Here is a 23,044-nt window from a genome sequence, read left to right as displayed (position 1 = left end):
GAAAGCTTAAGCAACTTCCCTTAAAAATGGTTCTCCACTCCAGAATGCATTCAGTTATGGAACTGTTGCTCAGTATTTAGTGTGACCACGTGAGAAGAGGAAGGGAGGGGCCTGGAAATCCCACCTCAAATGGGAAATAAGATGAGAGAGGGAGGAAGGCCTAACCATACCCTGTCCAGGCTTACAAGACTGAAGTCAAGAAAGAGGGGCCCCAAAGTGGGGGAGGCCTGCATCCTAGAGGCTGTCGATAACCCAGAGCCAACCATCTCTCTTGTTCTGCAGGGAAAGAAGAAGAGGCGGTCAAGGGAAAAGCATCAAGAATCCACCACAGGTGAGGGCTTGCTTCAGTAATATAGAGGTTCTGCTCCACATTCCCATTTCAAGAGCAGCCCTGCTCTGGCCCAGAGGGGGAGGGGGTGGAACTCTCAGCCACAAAGCTTCAGTGCCTGAGCCCTCTGGAAACAAGTCTGCATCTCTTAAATCTAATTCCATCCAAGTAACAGCTTAACTGTAGGAACGGACCAGCAGGAGCACAGGACACGCCCCATGCCACCTTTGCCAGCCCTGCTCCCAGCTAGATCCTATTAGAACAGCTAATGAGGAACTGATCATAAAGTTCTATGTCTAAACCAAAAATGTTAGCCAGGACCCAATAGTAATCACACAGCCTGCTGACAGGTACCAAGTGATTTCTCCGTCACTAGTTCCCATTTCTCATGGCAGTGCACAGTGCTGCAGAGAGCCCAGAGAACCCATCCTGCTCTAGGCCTGATCTTGTCCCAGCTCAGATGATTGATGACAGACTGTGATGGGCATTCTCAGCTGTGTTGCTCCCATACAGAAAAGCTGGAGCCTAGAACTGGGAAGGGACAGGAAAACATTCCCTAGGCCTTTCTCTGAGGGAGAGCAGGTCTTCATTTCCATCTGTAAGTGTGGGATGTTATCATGCCGTATATACCTTTAGGAATGTGGGCCAGAGGGAGATGGGACATTCTCAAGAAAACTGCATAAAGCATGCAGGTAGTTGGGGGAAGGGGACAGCCCCAACATAGAAAACGTAGAAGCCCTAAAACCCCTGTGCAGTTCTGGAGCCTCCAAGCTAGAAGGATGATCAGCCAAGGGAAAGGGGGACAGCATGAAGAGCACCCCCACACTCCATTACTCTTCCCACTGACTCTTGCCCAACTGGGTGACTGCCTTTTCTCATCCCTTGCTCTGGGTCCTAAGGCTTCCCCTGGGTCTGGCTCTGCCGTGGGAAAGCCCGTTCTGCCTGTGGGGGCTATGGGGTGTCTGTAACTGGCTAACACTGATGTTACCTCTTCTTTCTGGGCCCTGTTCTGCCCTGCTGCCTGCCTGCTCGCCCTCTGCCCTGTTCTGCCCCTCTGGCATGGGTGTGAGCAGACCCTGGCTCGCCTAAGAAATGTCGTGCTCGCTTTGGCCTCAACCAGCAGACGGATTGGTGTGGTCCGTGCAGGTGGGTTTGTCCCCACCATCACCTTCCCTTTGCTTCAAGCTGCTTCCCTTATTGCACATGTCCTGCCGGGTCTGCAGCCCTTCCTTTGTCCCTCAGTCCCCTAGCCAGCCCTGTAGAGAAGGAAACCCATGTCTCCTAAGAATTCAACTGAATTTTGAGCACAGCTTGTGAAAGGGGAGACACACATAAGAAAAGGTGGGTCTGGTAACAAGATAACCAAATCCTTACCTTAGGAAACAAATCTGTCACACATTTAGGTAGCTGAAGCCCCTACTCCTAGCTCCAAGTGATTAAGTTCCACAACTCCCTCATTTCTTTAAAATAGAATTCCTGCATAAGAGATACAAGGTGATAGTATCAGAGACTCCTGGAAATAGCCTGATCACCACTGTGTGATCACTTGCCACCTTAGCTCTGGTAACAGCAAAAAAGGAGACAGGATACGGGGAGAGAAGCATCCAAGAGCAAGGAGGAAAGAAGTGGATGTGTTGTGTTATGCTCACAATAGGAAATGGAGACTCCATTCCTAGGAGAGGTCCTGTCCCATCCATGCGTGCGATTTAAGACAGATGGTGTGTGGCTGGGGACAGGTGTATACCCGGAACTCTAGCACTCAGGAGGCTGAGGCAGGCCAGCCAGCATTTAGACAGCATCAACCCTGTCTAAAACAAAGAGCAAAGGACAAACCGTCCCCAAAGTGCTAGAGCTAGTTATTAATAAGCAAGTTACTTTGCATTTCTTCTACTAGCCTGGTTGTGAGAACCAAGTTTGCTCACAAGCATTACAGTCACCCTTGCCTTAATAATGCCTATCTAATCCTTACAAATATACATTCAACAGTAACTTGACCCAAACTAAGAGATGGTTCCCCTGGAAAACCAGCAGCCCACAGGCCCACACACAAGATTCCTCTTGCCACCTTGTGGCTGTTCCATGCAATTGCACTTGTCCTAGGTCTGGGCCAGGTAGGGCTGGAAGATGGGCAGAGTTTCCTTGGCCATGGAGAGAGAAAAAAAGTGTTTAGCCAGGCCTGTTCAAGGACAGCCATTTTCTGGTTGTGATGTGTGACTGTGGATTCACCCTCTGTTTACAGATAACTCTCTTCACTATTCCTAGGAGGAAAAAGAAATGCATTCGGTACTTACCCGGAGAAGACCGCTGCCCCAGCCCCGTTCCTTCCGATGACAGTGCTCTAGGCTGTCCCTGGTCCCCAGCTCCCCAGGACTCACCCTCGTATCTTCTGTTGCCCTCCTTCCCCACAGAACTGCTTGCTAGCCCAGTGGAGCCAGCACCAACATTCTCAGGTCGCTCTGCAGCTCTCACTCTTCCAGTCCCTAAGTCTCCAAAGACCCCGCACAGCACCCTCCAGAATCCACAGATACAGCCACAAGAATCTCAGAGACAGGCGGCCTAACAGCCTTGCTTGCTAGGCACAGGACACCTGGCTTGCTCTATGGAACAAGCTAGGGGTCCTCTTAAAGTGATGAAGATTTCAAAGGCTGCACAGCTCCCTGAACCAGGGGCCATCAATTCAAGAGGTGGGGGATCAGATCTATGTAGCTGTATCATCTTAAGGGGATCCTGCTGCCTGACAGCCTATCTCTTCTTATTGCTGGCTGGACATCCTTCTTGTCCTAGTAGGTTTTGTTTTGCTGTAGGTCAGATGGGTTGGACTGACCTCTTCAGCTGCCTACTCTACAAATGCTCCTCCTGCCCTCTGCTACACTTTCCCCATGCCAATACTTCTTGGACCAAGAATACCTGGTTTGTTACACAAAATAACTCTGTGGTTGACCAGCCACAAGTCTAAACAATAATGCTTCTCTCTTAAAGAAACTGAGAAGCTCTGTTTACAAAAAACAGCTGCTGTTCATAAGCTGGGCCGGAGGAAGCATCTCACTGTGTTCTCAGGCAAGAGGAGGGACTAGGATACGTTTAGGCCTTTCAACCTTGGCAACATAACACCGACCTACCTACTGGTGGGCAGTAGTCAGCTTTCATCTATCCTCCCCGAGCTCACCAGCATTAAAAACTACAGTCGATAAATTAAAGTTGGCCTAAATCCAGTGTGCACCCTTCCTATCAGGCTCTTCCCAGTTCCATTTCCAGCTCAGCTGTGTCAGCTCCCAGGCAGCTGTGAGAGGGCAAACCCCAAACCCCCAACAGCCAGAGCCTGTCTTTCAGCATTGAGAACCGGCCAGCTTCAGTTTCTCTGTGGGGCTGCAGGAAGAAATGTTACTACTAAAGCAAGGAGCCCATAAAACCTCTCTGTGGTGGGCATGGTTCCTTGCCACATTCTAGAAACTCTTTTTGAGCCAAACTTAACCCTGAGCCTTGAAAAACAAGTTTTTTTTTGTTGTTGTTGTTCATTTGTTGTAACTTTTTTTTTTCATTCTCACTGTAGATAGCCTGAATCCAAAGAAAATGAAAAGGGTTATTCAAGTATTCCACACAAAAACAAAACAAAACAAAACAAAAACCTTTAGTTCCTACTTTAGTCACCCATTTCTCAATCCAAAGATCATGTTTCTAGTGTAGTTTTGAAAGTCTTGAGAGTCCGGCCAAGTGTGGTAGTGTGCACCTATTACCCCAGCACTTTCGAGACAGAGGCAGGGGGACCTCTGTGAATTCCAGGACAACCAGGGCTGTATAGACCTTTTCTCAAAAAGAAAAACTGTTGTATCCAAAATATTTTTGTATTGTAATGCATTTCCATAGAAAAGCTTTTTTAACAATGAGAATAAAGAATCTTTTTACTTGGTTTTTCAAAGTCTGACTGAGTAGCTGTTTCAGTTAACAGTGAGGTGGCTTAGCACTGCTGCTCTTGCAGAGAACCGGGATGGTAGCACCTGCATGGCAGCACCTGCATGGCAGCTCTCAACAGTGCCTACTAATGTTCTTCTCTTCTGTCATAAAACCTGGAGTGTATCCCATAGTATGAACAAAGATTCCAAGACTGCCAATCTGCAAAAGCCAAAAATCACAGTGTCTCTCGACAGGGGCTTGGTGCTGACACCACAGCTGAGCTCACTTTCCAAGCTCAGATTTAATGCTGACACTACAGTCACGGCAGGCTGGCCTACTACTCCCCAGTACCCTTGTGCACCAATGAGCTAGCTGGCAGTTGATATTCTGATATTGAACAGTCCAACCTGAAGTGTATTCAGGATCTACTTCCCACTAAGGACAGAAAGAAGAAAAACACTTCAAACTTATTTGAAGAAAAATACGCAGTCCAGTCTTAAAATTTGTCATAAAAGTCCTACACAAAGAGTGCTAGATTCTTAGAAGGGCTGCCTTTTTTTTTTTTTAAAGATTTATTTATTTATTATATGTAAGTACACTGTAGCTGTCTTCAGACACTCCAGAAGAGTAGGAGTCAGATCTTGTTGCAGATGGTTATGAGCCACCATGTGGTTGCTGGGATTTGAACTCCGGACCGTCGGAAGAGCAGTCAGGTGCTCTTACCCACTGAGCCATCTCACCAGCCCCCCAAAGTACTTTTATAGAACACTGAAAATTGAAATCTTAGACTTTAACCTTTTTCTGGGAGGATGCTAAAGGTGGCCAGGCAATCTTTGGACATTTGCATTTGTCCCATTTTAAAGAATTCTGCTCTGGCTGTGAGCCTTAATGTTTAAAAACAACAAAAAGACCTTGCATTCTTACCAGGTTGGGGGTTTTGTATCTGATCTGGTGTATCCTCTAGAGTACACTGGGTACATGAACAATACACTCTTTGTGGAGTGCAGAGCTGGGGTATGTGTGAGGTGGGGAGAAGACATTGGCAACTTTGTTAGAATTAAAGAAACCCTTTAGAAAAACAGACTCCAAAAATAAAATTTGAATTCTTCCAATTCACAGCACTACATTCCTGAGACCTGAGGAGGTCTTAAGGGCTTGAGAATGGAAACCTAATTCAACCTCAAATACCATACCAATCTCATCACACAGCCAGCCAAGAACCAACCCAGTTTCTTAAGACCGAGATCCCCACCCCCACCCCAGCCTTTGTAACCCATCCCAAGACAGTAACTAGGACTCCCTGCAATACATTATCTCAAGTGTTCTTCTCTGCTACACTCACTTCCCATTCTGTGCTGAATGGACAGTGAGAGCTGAGCCCTGCAAGCTATCAAGGCTTCAACTGAAGCCATGTTTTCCAATCTGAAGGCAGAAGTTTCCCTCTTTTCCAAGCCCAGTTGACTGGACTCTTAAAAGATACACCTATATCTCAAGTTCCTTTTGGGTGTGGAAGCCCAAGCCAAATCTCTGCCTCTCTGTTAAGGAAACAAAGAGCAGGGCTAGGAAGCCTAGCCTCAGAGAGGAATGGCCTGGGACGTTACAGTCTGCTCTTCCCTGCCTCTGATCATCAGCAAACAGAAGGGGCAAGAATACAAAACCGTGTCCAGTCCGACTTGCCAGACCTGTAGCAAAGAACTTAAGGCCCCCGAATCAAGTCCATAGAGCTGAGGTGGCTTTTCTCTGTGAGCGGGAAGGCTAGGCTAGTTTCCTTGGGTCTCTTCAGCTTTCTTAAAAACTCCTTAGTGCTTCTGGTCCTATAATCCCAGAACTTCAGAAGTGAACACACAAAGATATACATTGCGCTAGAAGCTAGCCTTGGCTACATGAGGGAGGAGCACAGGATGAAGGGAAACTCTTCAGGCTTTGGGAGTTTAAAGTCAGTAATACCAACAACACACCAGAGGATTCAAGGTTCAAGGCCTTTAAGTACATAGTGAGACCATACACCTTAATAAAAATGTCCTATTGACTAAACAGGTAAACAATTTACTGCCAAGCATGATCTGTTGAGAAATGACTAAGTTGTCCTCTGACCTTCATATTATGAGCGTGCCTTAATCCTAAAGGGGGGGGGGACAAGGATGGGAGGGGGGACTGGAGGAGCTGTGTGCAGAAATTAAAGCTGACAGCCAAACAGTCGCAGGAGTTTGAAACATTGAGAAGCACTGCATTGTAGGCGGCAGCTAGGCATTTTTTTTAGGTACAAAATTTGACACTCCTCAGTTCTAGCTGGCAATCGCCAATCTAACACAATAAAATGCATTCCCCTAATTAAGCCTAATTAAGAACAAGTTCCCTGCTGGGAGGTGGTGGCGCACACCTTTAATCCCAGCACTTGGGAGGCAGAGGCAGGTGGATTTCTGAGTTCGAGGCCAGCCTGGTCTACAGAGTGAGTTCCAGGACAGCCTGGGCTACACAGAGAAACCCTGTCTTGAAAAGCCTAAAAAAAAAAAGAACAAGTTCCCTGTCTGGGAACGTAGCTCCATTTGTAGAGTACTTGCCTGGTATATACAAAACCCTGGGTTCAAATACAAGGCTTGTGAGCTTCCTCTCATTCACATTCAGCACCTAACCTGTGTTTCTCACTTCTGATCCTTATAGAGGAACAGTGCTGCTAAGTAACAGTAGCCCTGCCATCAAGTGGCCAAGTCCTGGATCAACTATGGTAAAAAGACTGAAAGGCTAAAACAATAGCAACCTGCTCAGGGCCATGCAGGATTGAAGCAGTGTAGGCTCAATCCAGCCTCAAGTCAGCCTTCATGTCAACGTCTAAAAGGGGGAGGGAGCAGAGCAGTGCTGGCCTACATAGCAAGTTTCAGGACTGCCAAGGCTGTCTTCAAGCTAATGAAAGAAAAGATGGGAAAGCAGCAAAGTGTAAGTGCACACCTTTAGAGTAAGGTCTAGCTGCTATGGGTAAGGGGTGAGAGCCTGGAAAACACTTAGTAGACTTATTAAAGAAATGAAGGCTGGCAAGATGGCTCAGCTGGTAAAAGTGCTGCCAGGTATGCCAACTTGAGTTCAACCCCCTAGGTCCCACATTGTGGAAGCTGAGAACCAATTCCTGAAAGTTGTCCTTTGACTTCAACATATGCATACTTATGAACATGTGAACACACAGGAAGTGGTGTAAACTTTCAGCATGGAAAAGGGCTCAACATCAGACCTAGAACCTGTTTGGTGAACAGTGAACACAAATTGCCAATTTTCCCTCAGATAAGCTATCAGATCTACTAATCTGAATCCTATTTTTTCATTTGTCTAAAAGAGTAGGAGTCATGTTAGCAGAATTCAGTTTCTTGGCAAATACAAGTTTGATATGAGCCAACATAGTATTTTATATAGTGAGAGATATGTAAGAGCCATCAGGAAAGAGGACTAGGCTGTAGTTGTCAAGAGGAGAGAACACTCAGCATACCTCTGCTCATCTCACCTTTTAAATATAGTGATGTCCCTACTCCTACTGCCATTCTCGAAAAATCTTGGGCTTACCAAATCTCAAAGCAGCATGACGTCAATGCTAACACCCCCCCCACACACACACACCCCAATTCCAGCCCTTAGAGATGCTAGGGTAAGACTTCTGTGTCCATGAGTTGAGATCAGCCTGGGCCATACAGCAAGACCTGGCATTTCTACTCCCTATCTCAAAAGGCTCACCGACAGGTTTTTCCTATAAGTTGACACTTGCTTTATAAACACGATATGTAACAGTAATCCTAGAGCTTTAGTAAAGACTTGGGTTTGTCCTGACACAAGCAGGGTTACAAAGCTGGGTAAATGTGTTATAACTAACTGGCAAGTGAAATATTCCAGCTAACACTGGACTATCACCTTTCTTATTTCCTAAACCAACTAAGCGGGGCAGGCGCTTAAATTTCTTCAGAAAAAGAATGCCAGATAATCTTATACTTTTTGACCTATTTTCATATTTTTTTTTTGGGGGGGGTGTTCGTTTTCCTAGTTTCTTTGTGTAACCTTGCTGTCCTGGAACTACCTCTATAGACCAGGCTGTCCACGAACACTGTCTCTAAGTACTGGGATTAAAGGCGTGTGCCACCACCATCTGGATATTTTAAAACTTTTATTAGTGTGTGTGTGTGGGGAGGGGGGCGAGTGCTTTTGTGTCATGCATGCAAGTAGCAGGGCACGCACAGGAGTTAGTTTCCTCCTTCCATTCTGTAGGTTCCTAAGATCAAACTCAGTTCATCAGCCTTGGGAGCAAGCGCTTTCATCTACTCAGCCATCTCATAGGCCCTATTTATTTTTGTTTTTTTTAAAAAAAAAACAAAAAACATTTATTTATTATATGTAAGTACACTGCAGCTGTCTTCAGACACTCCAGAAGAGGCATCAGATTTTGTTACAGATGGTTGTGAGCCACCATGTGGTTGCTGGGATTTGAACTCAGGACCTTTGGAAGAGCAGTCGGCACTCTTAACCACTGAGCGATCTCTCCAGCCCTTATTTTTGCTTTTCACAACAAGGTTTCTCAGTGTAGCTGTGGCTATCCTAGAACTCCCTTTGTAGACCAGGTTGGCCTCAAACTTGAAAGAGATCTGCCTGCCCCTGACTTCTGGAAGGCATGTACCACCACTACTTTGCTGCATTTTTAATATTTTAACAAAGGTTTCAAATTCAAATGTAAAGACCATTTTACAAAGATGGCAGAACCAGACTAGAACAAGATGACAGGTCTGTTACAGTATTTTATCTATGCATAGAAAATAAATGGGGGGCTGGTGAGATGGTTCAGCGGGTAAGAGCACTCAAGTGCTCTTCCAAAGGTGCAGAGTTCAAATCCCAGCAGCCACATGGTGGCTCAAACCATCCTTAATGAGATGACTCCCTCTTCTGGAGTGTCTGAAGACAGCTACAGTGTACTTACATTAGCTAGCAAAAACAAAATGGGAGCCTTAGTAGGAAAAAGGCAGTGTCTAGCAATGGAGCTCAGAGGGAGAGCACTTAAAAGAACAAAGCCCTAGGTTCAATGTTCAACATTACAAAATAAGGGAAAAAACCAATCTACCATAAAGGAAGCTAATAGTGGTTGAGCAGTTACATCTTAAGAACTAATCTCTGGCCAGGCAGTGGTGGTGCACGCCTTTAATCCCAGTACTTGGGAGGCAGAGGCAGGCAGACTTCCGAGTTTGAGACCAGCCTGGTCTACAAAGTAATCCTGTCTCGAAAAACCAAAAAAATAATAAAGGGGGGGGGGGGGCTGGAGAGATGGCTCAGTGGTTAGGAGCACTGACTGCTCTTCCAGAGTTCAATTCCCAGCAACCACATGGTAGCTCACAACCATCTGTAATAAATAGGGTCCGATACCCTCTTCTGGGGTGTCTGAAGACAGCAACAGTGTACTCATACACATAAATCATAAATCTTAAGAAAAAGGAAAAAAAGAAATCACTTGAATTTTTTTCTTTGTTTTTTGAGACAGGGCTTTCTCTTTGTAGCCCGGGCTATCCTAGAACTTCCTTTGTAAACCAGGCTGACCTTACAAGAGCTAAGATGAAAAAAGATGTGGGTAATACCTACTACCATTCAAGCAAGATTCTCTACAATTAAAAAATAACCGGGCTGGAGAGATGGCTCAGAGGCTAAGAGTACTGACTGCTCTTCCAGAAGTCAGGAGTTCAAATCCCAGCAACCACATGGTGGCTTACGACCATCTGTAATGAGATCTGATGCCCTCTTCTGGTGTGTCTGAAGCTAGCTACAGTGTACTTATAATAAATAAATAAGTTAAAACAAACAAACAAACAAACGGGCTGGCTAGATGGCTTAGAGGGTAAGAGCACTGACTGTTCTTCCAAAGGTCACGAGTGTAAATCCCAGCAACCACATGGTGGTGGCTCACAACCACCCAGAATGAGACCTGACGCCTTCTTCTGGTGCATCTGAAGACAGTTACAGTGTACTTATGTATAATAATAAATCTTAAAAAAAATTCATTAAGAGAAGAAACACATTTACACCCACAAAAGCAACTGTTGACTACCTACTGTACTACTTTTTATTAAGAAGCATCTTGCACTTAGGAGGGCTGTTTTCTGAGTTTCACCACACACTTTAATGTTAAAGGTTAAATTAATTTTTACATGCATGTTTCCCCACCTGGGAACAATGATGATAAAAAGATGACATACCACATGAAGTAAGTGTCTTTTTTAATTGAAAAGCTAACAAATTGCTGAGTTACAGTCCCCACTCCAAAACCACACACTGGGTAGTAAACTAAACCTCTAGGCAACATATTCAAAGCTGAGAAGATTAAAAAAAAAAAAAAAAAAAGAAAAGACAAACCAAGGCCTCAGATCCCATTAAGAGAGCCCAGCTGCATTCAAGCTTACCAGCACAGAGGTCGGAAGACACCACATGGTTAACTTCAAGCTGCCCTATTCCAGTTTCCGATTCATCAACAAATATGTTTTGTTAATTCTATTTCAGCATACTTTTCTTAAGTTGTTTTATTTACAATGGCAACTTTGAAAGGCTCACTGAAGTTAACTGGACAATGAACCAGAGGCAGAAATCACTTTACAGAAAGAGGGAAAGCCCAAAATGCCACTTTCCACAGAGAACCCATAGTTCGGTTTTATTCAGAGTAATGGGGGGAAAAGGAAACTTCTGCTCATAGAAGAAACTCAGCCACAGGTCTGGTCTGGACTGGAACTACACATGCAGTGAAGACAAGGCGATGTTTGTCTACTGATCTCTAATATTAACAATTATAAACAGAGCAGTGCAACTAGCATTTGGAACAACCCTTCTAGTGTTACAGTGACAGGCACAGCAGTTCACTTCTCTTCACACCATTGGTTCTCTTTGCGTACCTAGAAGAGACAGAGAAGGTATACCTTGAGTAGTCTTTTCTGAGATGGCTATGCACTACTTATTGATGGCTAACTTTCTAACATTCAACAGATGTCAACTGAGAGTTCCTCTAATCCCCCGTTCTAAGCTGGTAAGCAAACCCAACTCATCCACTCTTTATTATCAGGCCCTGATTTCTAAGCCAACAGTTTAGGGACCTATACAAATGTCACAGGTAAAAAAAAAATGAGAATCTGATAATGAAGAACCTCTTTAGTTCAAAGTCCATTTTTCTTATGTTTCTAAAAGAACAGTACCAGGCTGGACATAACTCAGGTTAAAACTGTTATCCTGGAGGACATAATTCCTATCCCACCCCCACCCACAGCTCACAACCACCGGTAACTCCAACTCCAAGAAATCTGATGCCCTCTTCTGGGCACCTTGCTCATACTCATGAATTAAAACTAAAGTCTTCAAGAACTCTCACCTAAGTGCTCAGATCCAGAGACAGGTGCACATTATGCCTCTGCATCAAGACTTTTTTTATTGTTTCTTTTGTTCTCTAAGACAGGTTTCTCTATGTAGCCCTGGATGTCCTGGAACTCACAGTCTACCACAGCTTCCCAAGTACTGGGAGATAAAGGGCATTTGCCACCATGCCCCGTATCAAGGAATTTTAAAGGTGTTCTCGGGTAAGCAGCACAAGCCCAAGACTTTCTGATGGGCTTTTTTTCTTGTCTTGGTACTGGGTTCCAATTTCTTTTTAAAAAGCAATTGAAGACAGGTTGAGTGCTACCTACCTGGGCCTCCTCCTCTTCAGTAAAGTCATTTTTGATATTGAAGGTTTTACGAATCTCCTCAGGAGTTTTCCCCTTAATCATATTGGCCACAGTCTTGCATGTGACATCAAGCAAACCTTTGATGTCTAAGTAGTTTGCAGCCTGTAATTGATAGCTGGTTTTTAGTCATATGTACTGAATATTTGACGTTAACAATTTACATCAAATTGAGCTTAAAATGATACCCTGTTTAATGAACTCTATGAAATTCTCTGCCCTTTAATACTGATTATTTTCAATGTAACTTCACCTTTCACTAGTTTTCTTCTTATTCACTGCTGCTTTAGCTTTATCCTGAATTTTAAGTTGTTTTATTTAAATTCAATTAAAAATACTAATTTTGGCTTAAAAATTACTAAGAAATCACTGAATTTTCAAATATTCACAATTTTTTCCCAGATTCTACTTTATTTTGAGACAAGACCTCACTATGTAGCCCTGAATATCCTAAAACATGCTATGTAGACCAGGCTGGCCTCAAACTCAGAGCTCTGCCCCTATATTCTATATTAAAGGTATGCACCACCACACCCAGCTTCAAACACTTTTTATGCTTCTACCTGAATTCAGAAAACATGCTTTGTGTAACTTGAATACTTTTACATTTGGGATTTATATGGCCCAGAACTTAGTCTACCTTGACAAGAATGTATATGGCCATAATTAAATATAACATCCTACATATAAATTAAGACAAGCTGTTCAGCAGTGTTGCTGACCTGGTTTTCTGTCTACTTGTTATAATTACTGAGAAACAACACTGGAGTTTCTATGCCTGCACAACTGTGTACTGACCTTTGTGCTTCATTCCTTTTCTCACTTTTTGAAGTTCTGCTTTTAGGTCTATGACAATTATTCTTCATGAATCAATTCCCTTTATCATTATGAAAATAACCCTCTTAAACTTCAAAATCCAACCAGCTTTCTTCTGATTTGCATTAGCATACTCTTTTCCATTTTAATTGTGCCTATGGTAAAGTTTTATACAGGCAGCAAAAAAATAGTTTTGCTTTATCTGACCTGATATTTCTACCCCTCAAGGGTGTTTGGATCATTACATTTAATGTAACTACTAAAGTATATTACATTGCATTGAGTACAGAGAATATCCATAGTTGAAGAGCAATGCACCTAGCCAACTCAATCCTTAGGTAAAGGCTCTGCAATACAACTACTTTATACATTAACATACCAGAATAAGTTCAAAAAGTGTTCCTTGGTCAACTTTCAGGAATTCTTGGTCCCAAACAGGAATATCATCTGTCCGCTTTTCTTTGTTTTCATCATCCTCAGGAGGAGGAGGGTCATCTTTGTGGTGGGTGCACCACTGAATGACCTACAACAACAAATACTTCTGGCATTCTAGTACAAGACTTTCAGTTTAATGCTGGGGGCATCACTACACTGTGATGAGAACTAGCTAAAGGAAGTCTAACAAAAAGGTTTGGTTTTTTTGTTTGTTTGTTTTTGGTTTTTGGTTTTTGGTTTTTGGTTTTTCGAGACAGGGTTTCTCTGTATAGCCCTGGCTGTCCTGGAACTCACTCTGTAGACCAGGCTGGGGCCTCAAAACTCAGAAATCCACCTGCCTCTGCCTCCCAAGTGCTGGGAATTAAAGGTGTGTGCCACCACGCCAGGCTTTAACAAAAAGTTAAAGAGTCAATTTTTAAAAATATTTTTATTATCGTGTTCTCTCTTCCTCCCTCCCTCCCTCTCCCCTCATCCTGCCCTCCTCACTGGTAAGATAGCTCAGTCAGTAAGAGCACTTGTTGACAAGCGTAAGGATCCCACTTTGAATCCGTAGTATCTATATAAACATGTTGAGACAGCATGCACCTGCAACCCCTACTGCAGGTGGTACTGGGGAGCTTGCTGGCTAACAGTCTAGATCTAGATTCAGGAAATAGAGAAGGAATGTATCAGGACACCTAATGTCTTCCTCTGGCTTCAGGTACACAGCCAAAACACATGTACACATATACCACAAAACAAATTACTCATTTATACAAAGAAACAGCAGAATGACTATAACCTAAGTTCATTAAGAAGTCTAGACAGGTATAGTGACACATGCCTCCAATTCTAGCACCCACAAGGCAACAGTAGGATTTCTTCCAAGTTCAAAGCCAGCCTGAGCTATCAAACAAGAACCTTATTTTAAAAAACAAAACAACAGAACCCTGATATAGCGGCCTCTTGTGAGGCTATGCCAGTGCCTGGCAAACACAGAAGTGGATGCTCACAGCCAGCTATTGGATGGAACACAGGGTCCCCAATGGAGGAGCTAGAGAAAGTACCCAAGGAGCTGAAGGGGGCTGCAACCCTGTAGGTGGAACAACAATATGAACTAACCAGNACCCCCTGAGCTNGTGTCTCTAGCTGCATANGTAGCAGAAGATGGCCTAATCGGCCATCANTGGGAANAGAGGCCCCTTGGTCTTGCAAACTTTATATGACCCAGCACAAGGGAAGGCCTGGGCCAAGTAGTGGGAGTGGGTGGGTAGGGGAACAGGGGTGGGGGTGGGGTATAGGGAACTTTCGGGATAGCATTTGTCTTTTTTTTTTTTTTAAGATTTATTTATTTATTATATGTAAGTACACTGTAGCTGTCTTCAGGCACTCCAGAAGAGGGCATTGGATCTTGTTACAGATGGTTATGAGCCACCATGTGGTTGCTGGGATTTGAACTCCAGACCTTCAGAAGAGCAGTCGGGTGCTCTTACCCACCAGCCCTCGGGATAGCATTTGTAATGTAAATAAAGAAAATAATTTTTAAAAAAAAACCTGTAAGGGAAAAAACAAAACAAAAACAAACAAACAACAAAAAAAAAACCAACCTCCTGGTGGTGCCTCACATCTTTAATATCACTACTCAGAGGAAAGTCAATCTCTGATTTCAAGGCCAGCCTGGTCTTCAGAGCAAGTTCCAGAACAGCCAGGGCTACACAGAGAAACCCTGCCTTGCAAACAAAAATGAATACCAGGCATGGTGGCGCATGCCTTTAATCCCAGCACTTGGGAGGCAGAGGCAGGCAGATTTCTGAGTTTGAGGCCAGCCTGGTCTACAGAATAAGTTCCAGGACAGCCTGGGCTACACAGAGAAACCCTGTCTCGAAAAACCAAAAAAGAGTAAACAAAGCCAGGCGTAGTGGCGCACGCCTTTGATCCCAGCACTTGGGAGGCAGAGGCAGGCAGATTTCTGAGTTCGAGGCCAGTCTGATCTACAAAGTGAATTCCAGGATCACCAGGACTACACAGAGAAACCCTGTCTCGAAAAGCAAAAAAAAAAAAAAAAAAAGAATAAACAAATAAAAACAAACCAAAGGAAAAAAAAAACAAATTCCACCCCCCAAAAAGATCTTACCTGGGTTGGGGCTGAGTTTAGTAACATAATATATTAAGCATATTTCAGACCCTAAATTCAATCCCCAGTACCAAAATAAGAGAAAAACAAAATCATCACTTACCTTTTTTAGAATTGCTGCATTAACATTTGGTAAAGGAACAGGATCATCGTCTCCTTCATCATCCATTCCCAAATCTAAGAAAACCATGAAAGTCATTGTTTTTCAACTCCATAACATACGATCTATTGCTATGATAAAAACAATCAGTTTCACCTTATACTTCAGGTAATAGCCTGCCAAGACAGGAACCAGGGCAGGAATCTGAAGGCAAGAGCTAAAATAGAAGTCACTGCCAGCTTTCTTATACAACTCTGGACTACCTGCCTACAGATGAGGCCACCCACAATGGGTTAGGCCTTCCCACAATCATTAATCAAGAAAATGCCCACAAGCCAATCTAATGGAGACATTTTCTCAACTGAGGTGCCTTTTTTTACATGACCCTAGTTTGTGCCAAGCTGACCTAAAACTAGCTAGTATGGATGGGCATGGGGGCACATTCTTGTTGGTAATTTAATGAAGTATGGATAGCAACAATCTGCAAAAACTGAATCCTAGTCTTCTCCCCACCTCCCAAATGAGCCAAAACTTTTAGTGGTTCATTTCTTATATTGAAGTACTCTTTGGAGATATCCTTGGCCTGAAATTCTTTGCCATAGACCTTAGGTACTACACAACTATGACTAATCATTTTATGAGGATTCCCCTCTTTATTAACTTGCAAAACAGTCTCAAACACCAGTTTAAGGAGAATCCAATACTCTCTCCTCCAGAGACTGCATACGTAGGTTGCACATAAATACATGCAAGCAAAACATTTATACATAAAAAAGTAAATATATTCTGAAAGTCAAATGAAAAGTAAAAGGTTAACCCTTAGTCTAGAAGAGAACCAAAGACACTGCACTTGAGAACAAGTATTCACTGAGGTCTACAACAACAAGTTTCTGTAGAGTACTCATCTCTCCTCATAATTCCAATAGTCTTCCTAGACTTCTTCCCAGTTAGAGTAAACAAAGACAAAACAAAACAAAAAGCAAAGCCTCAAGTTTCATATGTAAAAACCACCCCTTCTCCCCAACAAATACTGTTAAAGTAATCTATAGTGTAAAATATCTCTTTGGGTGAGATATTGATATTTAAAGACAACATAAAATACGTTTGTTTAAATATAAAGCTATTTGGAAGAGGCCTTGAGTAATATTAAGGTCCTTGCGACTATTAAGAACTGCTTCTCTAGTATGCAGACATGCTACATTTTTCTTTACGACCAGAAAGCAGAACACATCCCTTTAAGCTATTTAGTTTCAGGGTGTTCTGATACCACTTCCTGACTTGAATAAGCCAATCCACATGCACAGTTATCAAGATTCCCACTTCTGATTATCCTGATTTTAAAAAGCTTAATTTTGACTTTAAAGTCACATGAAATTCTAACCAGGGACACTGCAGATACAAAACACAGAAAGCAGTAAGATGCCAAAATCAAAGAACTCCACATCTCAATAGGCTAGAATCCTATAAGCTACAGGTACTTCACTTCAGATGAAACCATTCTGCTCTGAGCCCACAAAGGATACAAAGAGAAAGAACCCTTTAACCACTGCTGTCTATTAATCTACTTACTTCTGAGATCAAAGCCAGTCTGCACAAGTTTTTAGGCAACTAATGCTATTTAAAACGGCAAATGCTTCTTTGAAGCAGCACAGGTCAGATCAGCACATCAAACAACCACTAAGATGAAGCAAATATTTCCATTGCCAAAACAAGTACTGAGGGAGCAAATCTGCTATTACTTACCTACCCTTACAGAGATACCTGAACCACTTTTCTTTTTTTTTTTTCCCCAAGACAGGGTTTCTCTGTGTAGTCCTGGCTGTCCTGGAATTCACTCTGTAGACCAGGCTGGCCTCAAACTCAGAAATCCACCTGCTTCTGCCTCCCAAGTGCTAAGTGCTGGGATTAAAGGCGTGTGCCACCACTGCCTGGTGAACCACTTTCTATTTTGATCATTCCATACTCCTTCATTCAACAGGTACTTGACTACAAACTTAATAGAAGGGATCTACAATGTTCTTACCAGAATATAGGACTTGAAGTGCCATATGACATACACCATTCACCAAAAAGACCATGTCCAGTTTTTATTTTAAAAAGTCACATAGAAGACATAGCCTGTGCAATCAGACTTGTCTAATAATGCACAAGGCCTTGGGTTCAGTCCCCAGCACTCCAAGAGGGTTAAAGGCTCTATATTAGTTATGAAATCTGGCAAGCACTCCAGTCACCTAGAAATGTTCCCTCTTTCCTCGAAGGCATTTTCAACACAATTCAAGTTCAGTCTTTTTTTAATCAATATTCCTCTCAAATTCATTTACATTTTTACCAATACAGTATTACAATTCTATCCCATCTAGACAAATGGCCACTAAAAATATCAATTTCTCCTTAAAAAAAAAAAAAAACTATGTATTTATTTTGTGTGTATGATTATTTCTGCATATGTCCATGTACCACCTGCATACCTGGTGCCTGTGGAGGCCAGAAGAGGGTGCTGGATGGCCTGGGAATACAGTTACATACAGAGTATGTGAGCTGCTACTGTGTGTATGAACTGTGTGGCTGCTGAGAATCAAACATGGGTCCTCTGGAGGGGCAGCCAGTACTCTTAACCACCGAAGCATCTTTTTAGCCACTTCAATTCTCCTTTTTTGAAAGGACAGTTCAGGATGGCCTTAAAACTTTCTATGTAGCAGAAGCTGGCTTTGATCTTCCTGTGTGTTGTAATTATTGGCACGTACCACTATAAATAGCTTAATTTTCCTTAATAATCCTGTTTACTTTAGCCCAGCATGATTTCTCAAAATTATGGAACTTAAAATCGGTCTCACTACAACCACACAGTGTAGTCTCTCTACAACATAGGCTGACACCACTCAAGATGCTACTGCAACATCATTTGGCATATAACTGACAAGTTATGTTTAGTATCTGGTATCCTTCCTAGTTTGTAAATTCTTTAAGAACAAATATTATGTTGGGCAGTGGTGGCTCACAGCTTTTATCCCAGCACTTGGGAGGCAGAGGCAGGCAGATTTCTGAATTGAGGCCAGCCTGGTCTACAGAACTGTCTTATCTTGTAAACCCTGTCTCGAAAAACTAAAAAACAACAAAACCAAACATTTTGGGTAAAAAGTGCTTACCATGGAAGCCTAACTAACTGATCAATGATCTTTAGAACTCACAACAGAAGGAAAGAACCAACTTACAAAAGTTGTCCTGAGGTATGCACATCTCACACCACAGAGAGACACATAATAAAAACTAAATGCAGAGACAGTTCAGTAGTTATGAGCACTTGTTACTCTTGCAGAGGACCTGGGTTTGGTTCCCAGGAGCTTTAGTTCCAAGGAATCCCATGCCCTCTTCTTACCTCTGCATGAATATGGTACACAATACACATGCAAGCCAAACAAACATACACAGAAAAAAAAATTTTTTTTGTTTAAATTAAATGCAGAGCTGGAGAGATGGCAGAGGTTAAGAGCACTGAATGATCTTTCAGAGGTCCTGAGTTCAATTCCTAGAAACCACATGGTGGCTCACAACCATCTGTAATAAGATCTGACACCCTCTTCTGGTGTGTCTGAAGACAGCGACAGTGTACTCACATACATAAAAATAAATAAATCTTTTTAAAAAATTAAATGCAGATAGTCTTCAGGTGTAGACTTTTCAAAGTATGAAACAGCATCTGATCCATACAGCTTATTTTCTACAACAAAACAGCAAGCAGTTCTATTTGGTTGCCATATATAAAGACAACCCCCTCTCCAAATGTTTTGACTTTTATTGTCAGGAAAACAAATACAAACAACACTTTTAAATCCAATTTACTCGAAACAGAAGCGAACTGTTGTCAGGCATGGTATTATGTGTCTTTAATCCCAACACTCAGAACTTAGTCAGAAGCAAGTGATCTGTGTTCCAGGCAACAGAGGTCTACAGAGGTAGTTTCAAGAGAGCCCAGGACTACACAGAGAAACCCTGTCTCAAAAAAACTAAAAAACAAACAAACTAAAGTCACATTAGGGTCAGCAAGAGGACTCACTAGGGAGAAGTCTGCTATGTAAGAGGGAAATTTGATCCTCAGAATTAACATAAGAAGCTAGATGCGGTAGCTTGTAATTGTAATCTAAGCACTCTTCCTGGCAAAGAGGTAAGGATCTGTATTGTAGTAGCAGAAACATGAGACCCTGCCTCGCCAGGCGTGGTGGCGCACACCTTTAATCCCAGCGCTAGGGAGGCAGAGGCAGAGGAGAGAAGAGAGAGAAGAGAAGAAAGAGGAGAAGAGAAAGAAGAGAGAGGAAGAAAAGAGAGAGAGAGAAGAGAAGAGAGAGAAAGAAAAGAGAGAGAGACCCTGCCTCAAAAGGGAGTGGAAGAGAAAGGGAGGGACTGGAGAGATGGTTTATTGGTCAAGAGTGTATTGCTCTTGTAGCAGACCCAGTTCAGTTTCTGGCATCCATACTGAACAATTTACACCACCTGTTAACTCCAGCACCAGCTGAACCCAATTCCTCTGTTCTTCACAGGCAATTGAAAGCATGTGCATATACCTAAACACACACATAATTAACAAAAATTTAAAAAACAGCAAAGTAGCCAGGTATAGTGACCTTTAATCCCACCACTTGGAAGGCAGAGACAGGTGAATTTCCTTGAATTCAAGGCCAACCTGGTCTACATGGAGTTCTAAGTAGATCTGCCAAGTTAGATCCTAGTGGCTGACCCTGGGTTTAGGTAGCTAAGTCACAGCCCTACATTCTCTAGGAAGAAGGAAGTTTGTGATCTAAAGAGGAACCAGGGTAGATACTTAGAACCATAGGTAGCTGAGTTACACCCATACACAAGCATTATAATGGCCTAGGGGGAAGGTGGACTATAGGTACTATGGCAAGGGCATAAAGTCCTTGCCCCTGGCTACTAAGTTTAAACTGACTTTAGGTGGAGCTGTTTTTGATCCCAGCTGTTAACACTGAATTCTATCCCAGTTGGTTTTTGCCAGTCCTTCCGTGTTTGCATTCCTCTGTTTTGTGTAACTTCCCTATTTTCTTCTGTATAAATAGTTTGATGCTCGATTTGATAAATTGCATTCAGATACCACACTCCCTAGGGTCCATATTCGTTTGTCACCCTACATTCACCGAATCCTTGCTCACCTGCAACCAGAGACCCGTTCCATGCAGATCGGGGACCCAAGTAAAGTCTGTCTGCAGCACAGATCATGGACTACAAAGAGAGATTTGTCTCAAAACCAAAAGCTAAGACACAATAAACACCAATAAAGTAGGGTAGGAGAGGTGAAAGCAGAAAACTCCTGAAATACACTATCTGGGGTGATAGGGCATGCCTGCACACACAATAATCTTTTTTTGGTTGGTTGTGAGACAGTGTGTCAACTATGTAGTCTTGGCTGGCCTGGACCTCAGAGATCCCTAGTCCCTGCTCTAATAAGAGCCACCTTGCCTAGTAAATCTTTTAAAAAAAAAAATTAAAAAACCACTTTAATAGTTTATAGTTTTATTCACACAAAGCAGAAAGAAAATTACCTTCAAGCTTATAACAGACAAGCTCAAGTAAATACTTGCAAGTTACATGCCCCATCCTATGTTATATACCCACTTTCGTCACACAAGGTCTCATAAACTTACCTTCCAGCATGGTCTTGATAGTCACAGACTGTTTGGCAATTTCTACATCAACTTCAAATATCTCTCCATCAGAACTCTGCAACTTTATCGTAGGCATCTAAAAAAGGTACAGAAATGTAAGTGCTATTAATTCCATCCGACATTTCATCAACTAGTCTGTCAGAAAAGCAGTTTGTACAGTTCTAAGTTCTTCATAAACACGCCTGTAATTGTTGAAATTGTTTTATGTATGTGTGTGTGTGGGGGGGGGGGTTGAGACAGGGTTTCTTTGTGTAACAGCCTTAGCTGTCCTGGAACTCTGTAGACCAGGCTGGCCTTGAACTCAGAGATCTGTCTGCATCTGCCTCCCAAGTGCTGTGATCAGAGGTGTGCATCACCACTACCTGGCTCTGCTTTCATCTAGAGAGAAAGAAAGGGGGGAGGGGGAACAGGGGAGGGAAAGGGAGAGATGGGAAGAGTATTTTCTCAGTCTTTAAGGTCCATTTAAAGGCAGTACGGAATTTACAACTGGTTTTAAGAGCAGTGTTTTTGACATCTACTTTTAGATGTGTGTGGGTGTGTATATACCTCAGCACACATGTGGAGGTCAGAACAAGTTGCAGGAAGGTGGATCTCTCTTTCATTGTGTGGGTTCCAGGGATCAGGCTTAGATCATCAGGCTTGAGGCCAACCATTTGCTAGCTCCTCCAAAATTTTAAGGGGTGACTTTTGCACAATGTGTGATGGTTGTCTTTTGTGCTACTCAGTTGTTAATTCTGTATTGGCAGAGAGCTGAGTATGGCTGGGATTTTGGTATTGTTATTCTTATGGTTCCTCACCTTCCTTGCTGGATGTTTGGTTTAATAAAGAGCTGACAGTCAGTAGCTAGGCAGAAAAGGGAAGGCAGGACTTCTGGGCTCAGAGAGGGTCTCTGGGAGAAGAAATCAGTTGGGGACAGGGAAAGTTGGAGAGAGAGGTAATGGGGTTACTTAGGTTAGATAAGCTAGCTGCAAAGTAGCCTAAACTATAATAAAATTAATAAGTCTCACCGGCCTGGTGGCGCACGCCTTTAATCCCAGCACTTGGGAAGCAGAGGTAGGTGGATTTCTGAGTTTGAGGCCAGACTGGTCTACAGAGCAAGTTCCAGGACAGCCAGGGCTACACAGAGAAACCCTGTCTCGAAAAACCAAAAAAAAAAAAATAATAATAATAATAATAATAATAATAATAAGTCTCTGTGTCATTGTTCATCTGCTGGCAGGACCAAGAAATCTCGATATAATACATGCTTTCTAAATTCCTTTATGCTCTTATGGAGTAAACTACTCAATCTGAAAAATTAACTGTCACAATTACTAACAAACCTGAGCAAAGTCAGTCCAAAATAAACAAAACTATCAAATAAAAGTAAATGTCCTACAATGAAATCTACCAGTAAAAAACAAGTAAACTACCTCAAAGAGAAGACTAGGGTATGCTCACTTCTAAACAAAAGCAAGACCACATACAAGATAATAAAGAACATATAGGCAGCTGATAACACCACCCCTAAAACCCATAAGGAACTTAAATTTAGAAGAGTCCTTTTACTGTTTTGGTTTCAATGCAATCTTTTCTTGTGTAGCTGTGACTGTCCTAGAACTCACTCTGTAGACCAGGCTGATCTTGAACTCAATAGTGCTCCAATTAAGGTGTGCTCCACCACTGCCTGGCTGAAGCAGGTCCTTTTTTTTTTTTTGGGTAGGCCCTTAGCCAAACAATCTCAAACTTGGACACCTGAGTGAGCAATAGGTAATGAAAATTTTAAAAGGAGCTGGGTGGTGGTGGTTCATGCCTTTACCCTAACCCCAACACTGGGAGGCAAAGGCAGGCAGACTTCTATGAGTTGAGGCCAGCCTGGTCTACAGAGAAAGATCCAGGACAGACAAGGCTGCACAGAAAAACCCTGTCTAACAAAAAAAAAAAAAAAAAAAAAAAAAAAAAAAAAAAACACTAACTCTCTGGAGTAAAAAT

General features: G+C 42.7%; 2 protein-coding genes across 7 annotated transcripts in view; one reads left to right on the top strand and one right to left on the bottom strand.

The window, feature by feature from the left end:
• The window catches only part of Tcf7 (transcription factor 7), a 29,644-nt gene extending 25,400 nt beyond the window's left edge, over positions 1–4,244 (top strand). For 2 of the 6 annotated variants that reach the window (XM_029545564.1, XM_029545562.1), the window contains 3 exons: positions 283–331; positions 1,402–1,474; positions 2,591–4,244. In XM_029545564.1, coding sequence (XP_029401424.1) covers positions 283–331; positions 1,402–1,474; positions 2,591–2,888 — 420 coding nt within the window. In that variant the 3' untranslated portion in view covers positions 2,889–4,244. Of the gene's footprint in view, positions 1–282; positions 332–1,401; positions 1,475–2,567 lie in introns of all 6 variants that reach the window. The other 4 variants (XM_029545565.1, XM_029545567.1, XM_021213060.2 and 1 more) reach the window with 4 other exon arrangements.
• A 6,188-nt stretch (positions 4,245–10,432) lies between these two features.
• The window catches only part of Skp1 (S-phase kinase associated protein 1), a 15,822-nt gene continuing 3,210 nt past the window's right edge, over positions 10,433–23,044 (bottom strand). Inside the window, exons 2-6 of the mRNA XM_021212643.1 lie at positions 21,053–21,149; positions 15,402–15,475; positions 13,130–13,273; positions 11,899–12,039; positions 10,433–11,115 (exon numbers count right to left, since the gene is read on the bottom strand). Coding sequence (XP_021068302.1) covers positions 11,080–11,115; positions 11,899–12,039; positions 13,130–13,273; positions 15,402–15,475; positions 21,053–21,149 — 492 coding nt within the window. The 3' untranslated portion in view covers positions 10,433–11,079. The remainder of the gene's footprint in view (positions 11,116–11,898; positions 12,040–13,129; positions 13,274–15,401; positions 15,476–21,052; positions 21,150–23,044) is intronic.

The sequence above is a fragment of the Mus pahari genome, chromosome 14 (assembly GCF_900095145.1).
Source record: "Mus pahari chromosome 14, PAHARI_EIJ_v1.1, whole genome shotgun sequence".
Lineage (NCBI taxonomy): Eukaryota > Metazoa > Chordata > Mammalia > Rodentia > Muridae > Mus > Mus pahari.
This window is presented reverse-complemented; position numbering and strand designations above follow the sequence as displayed.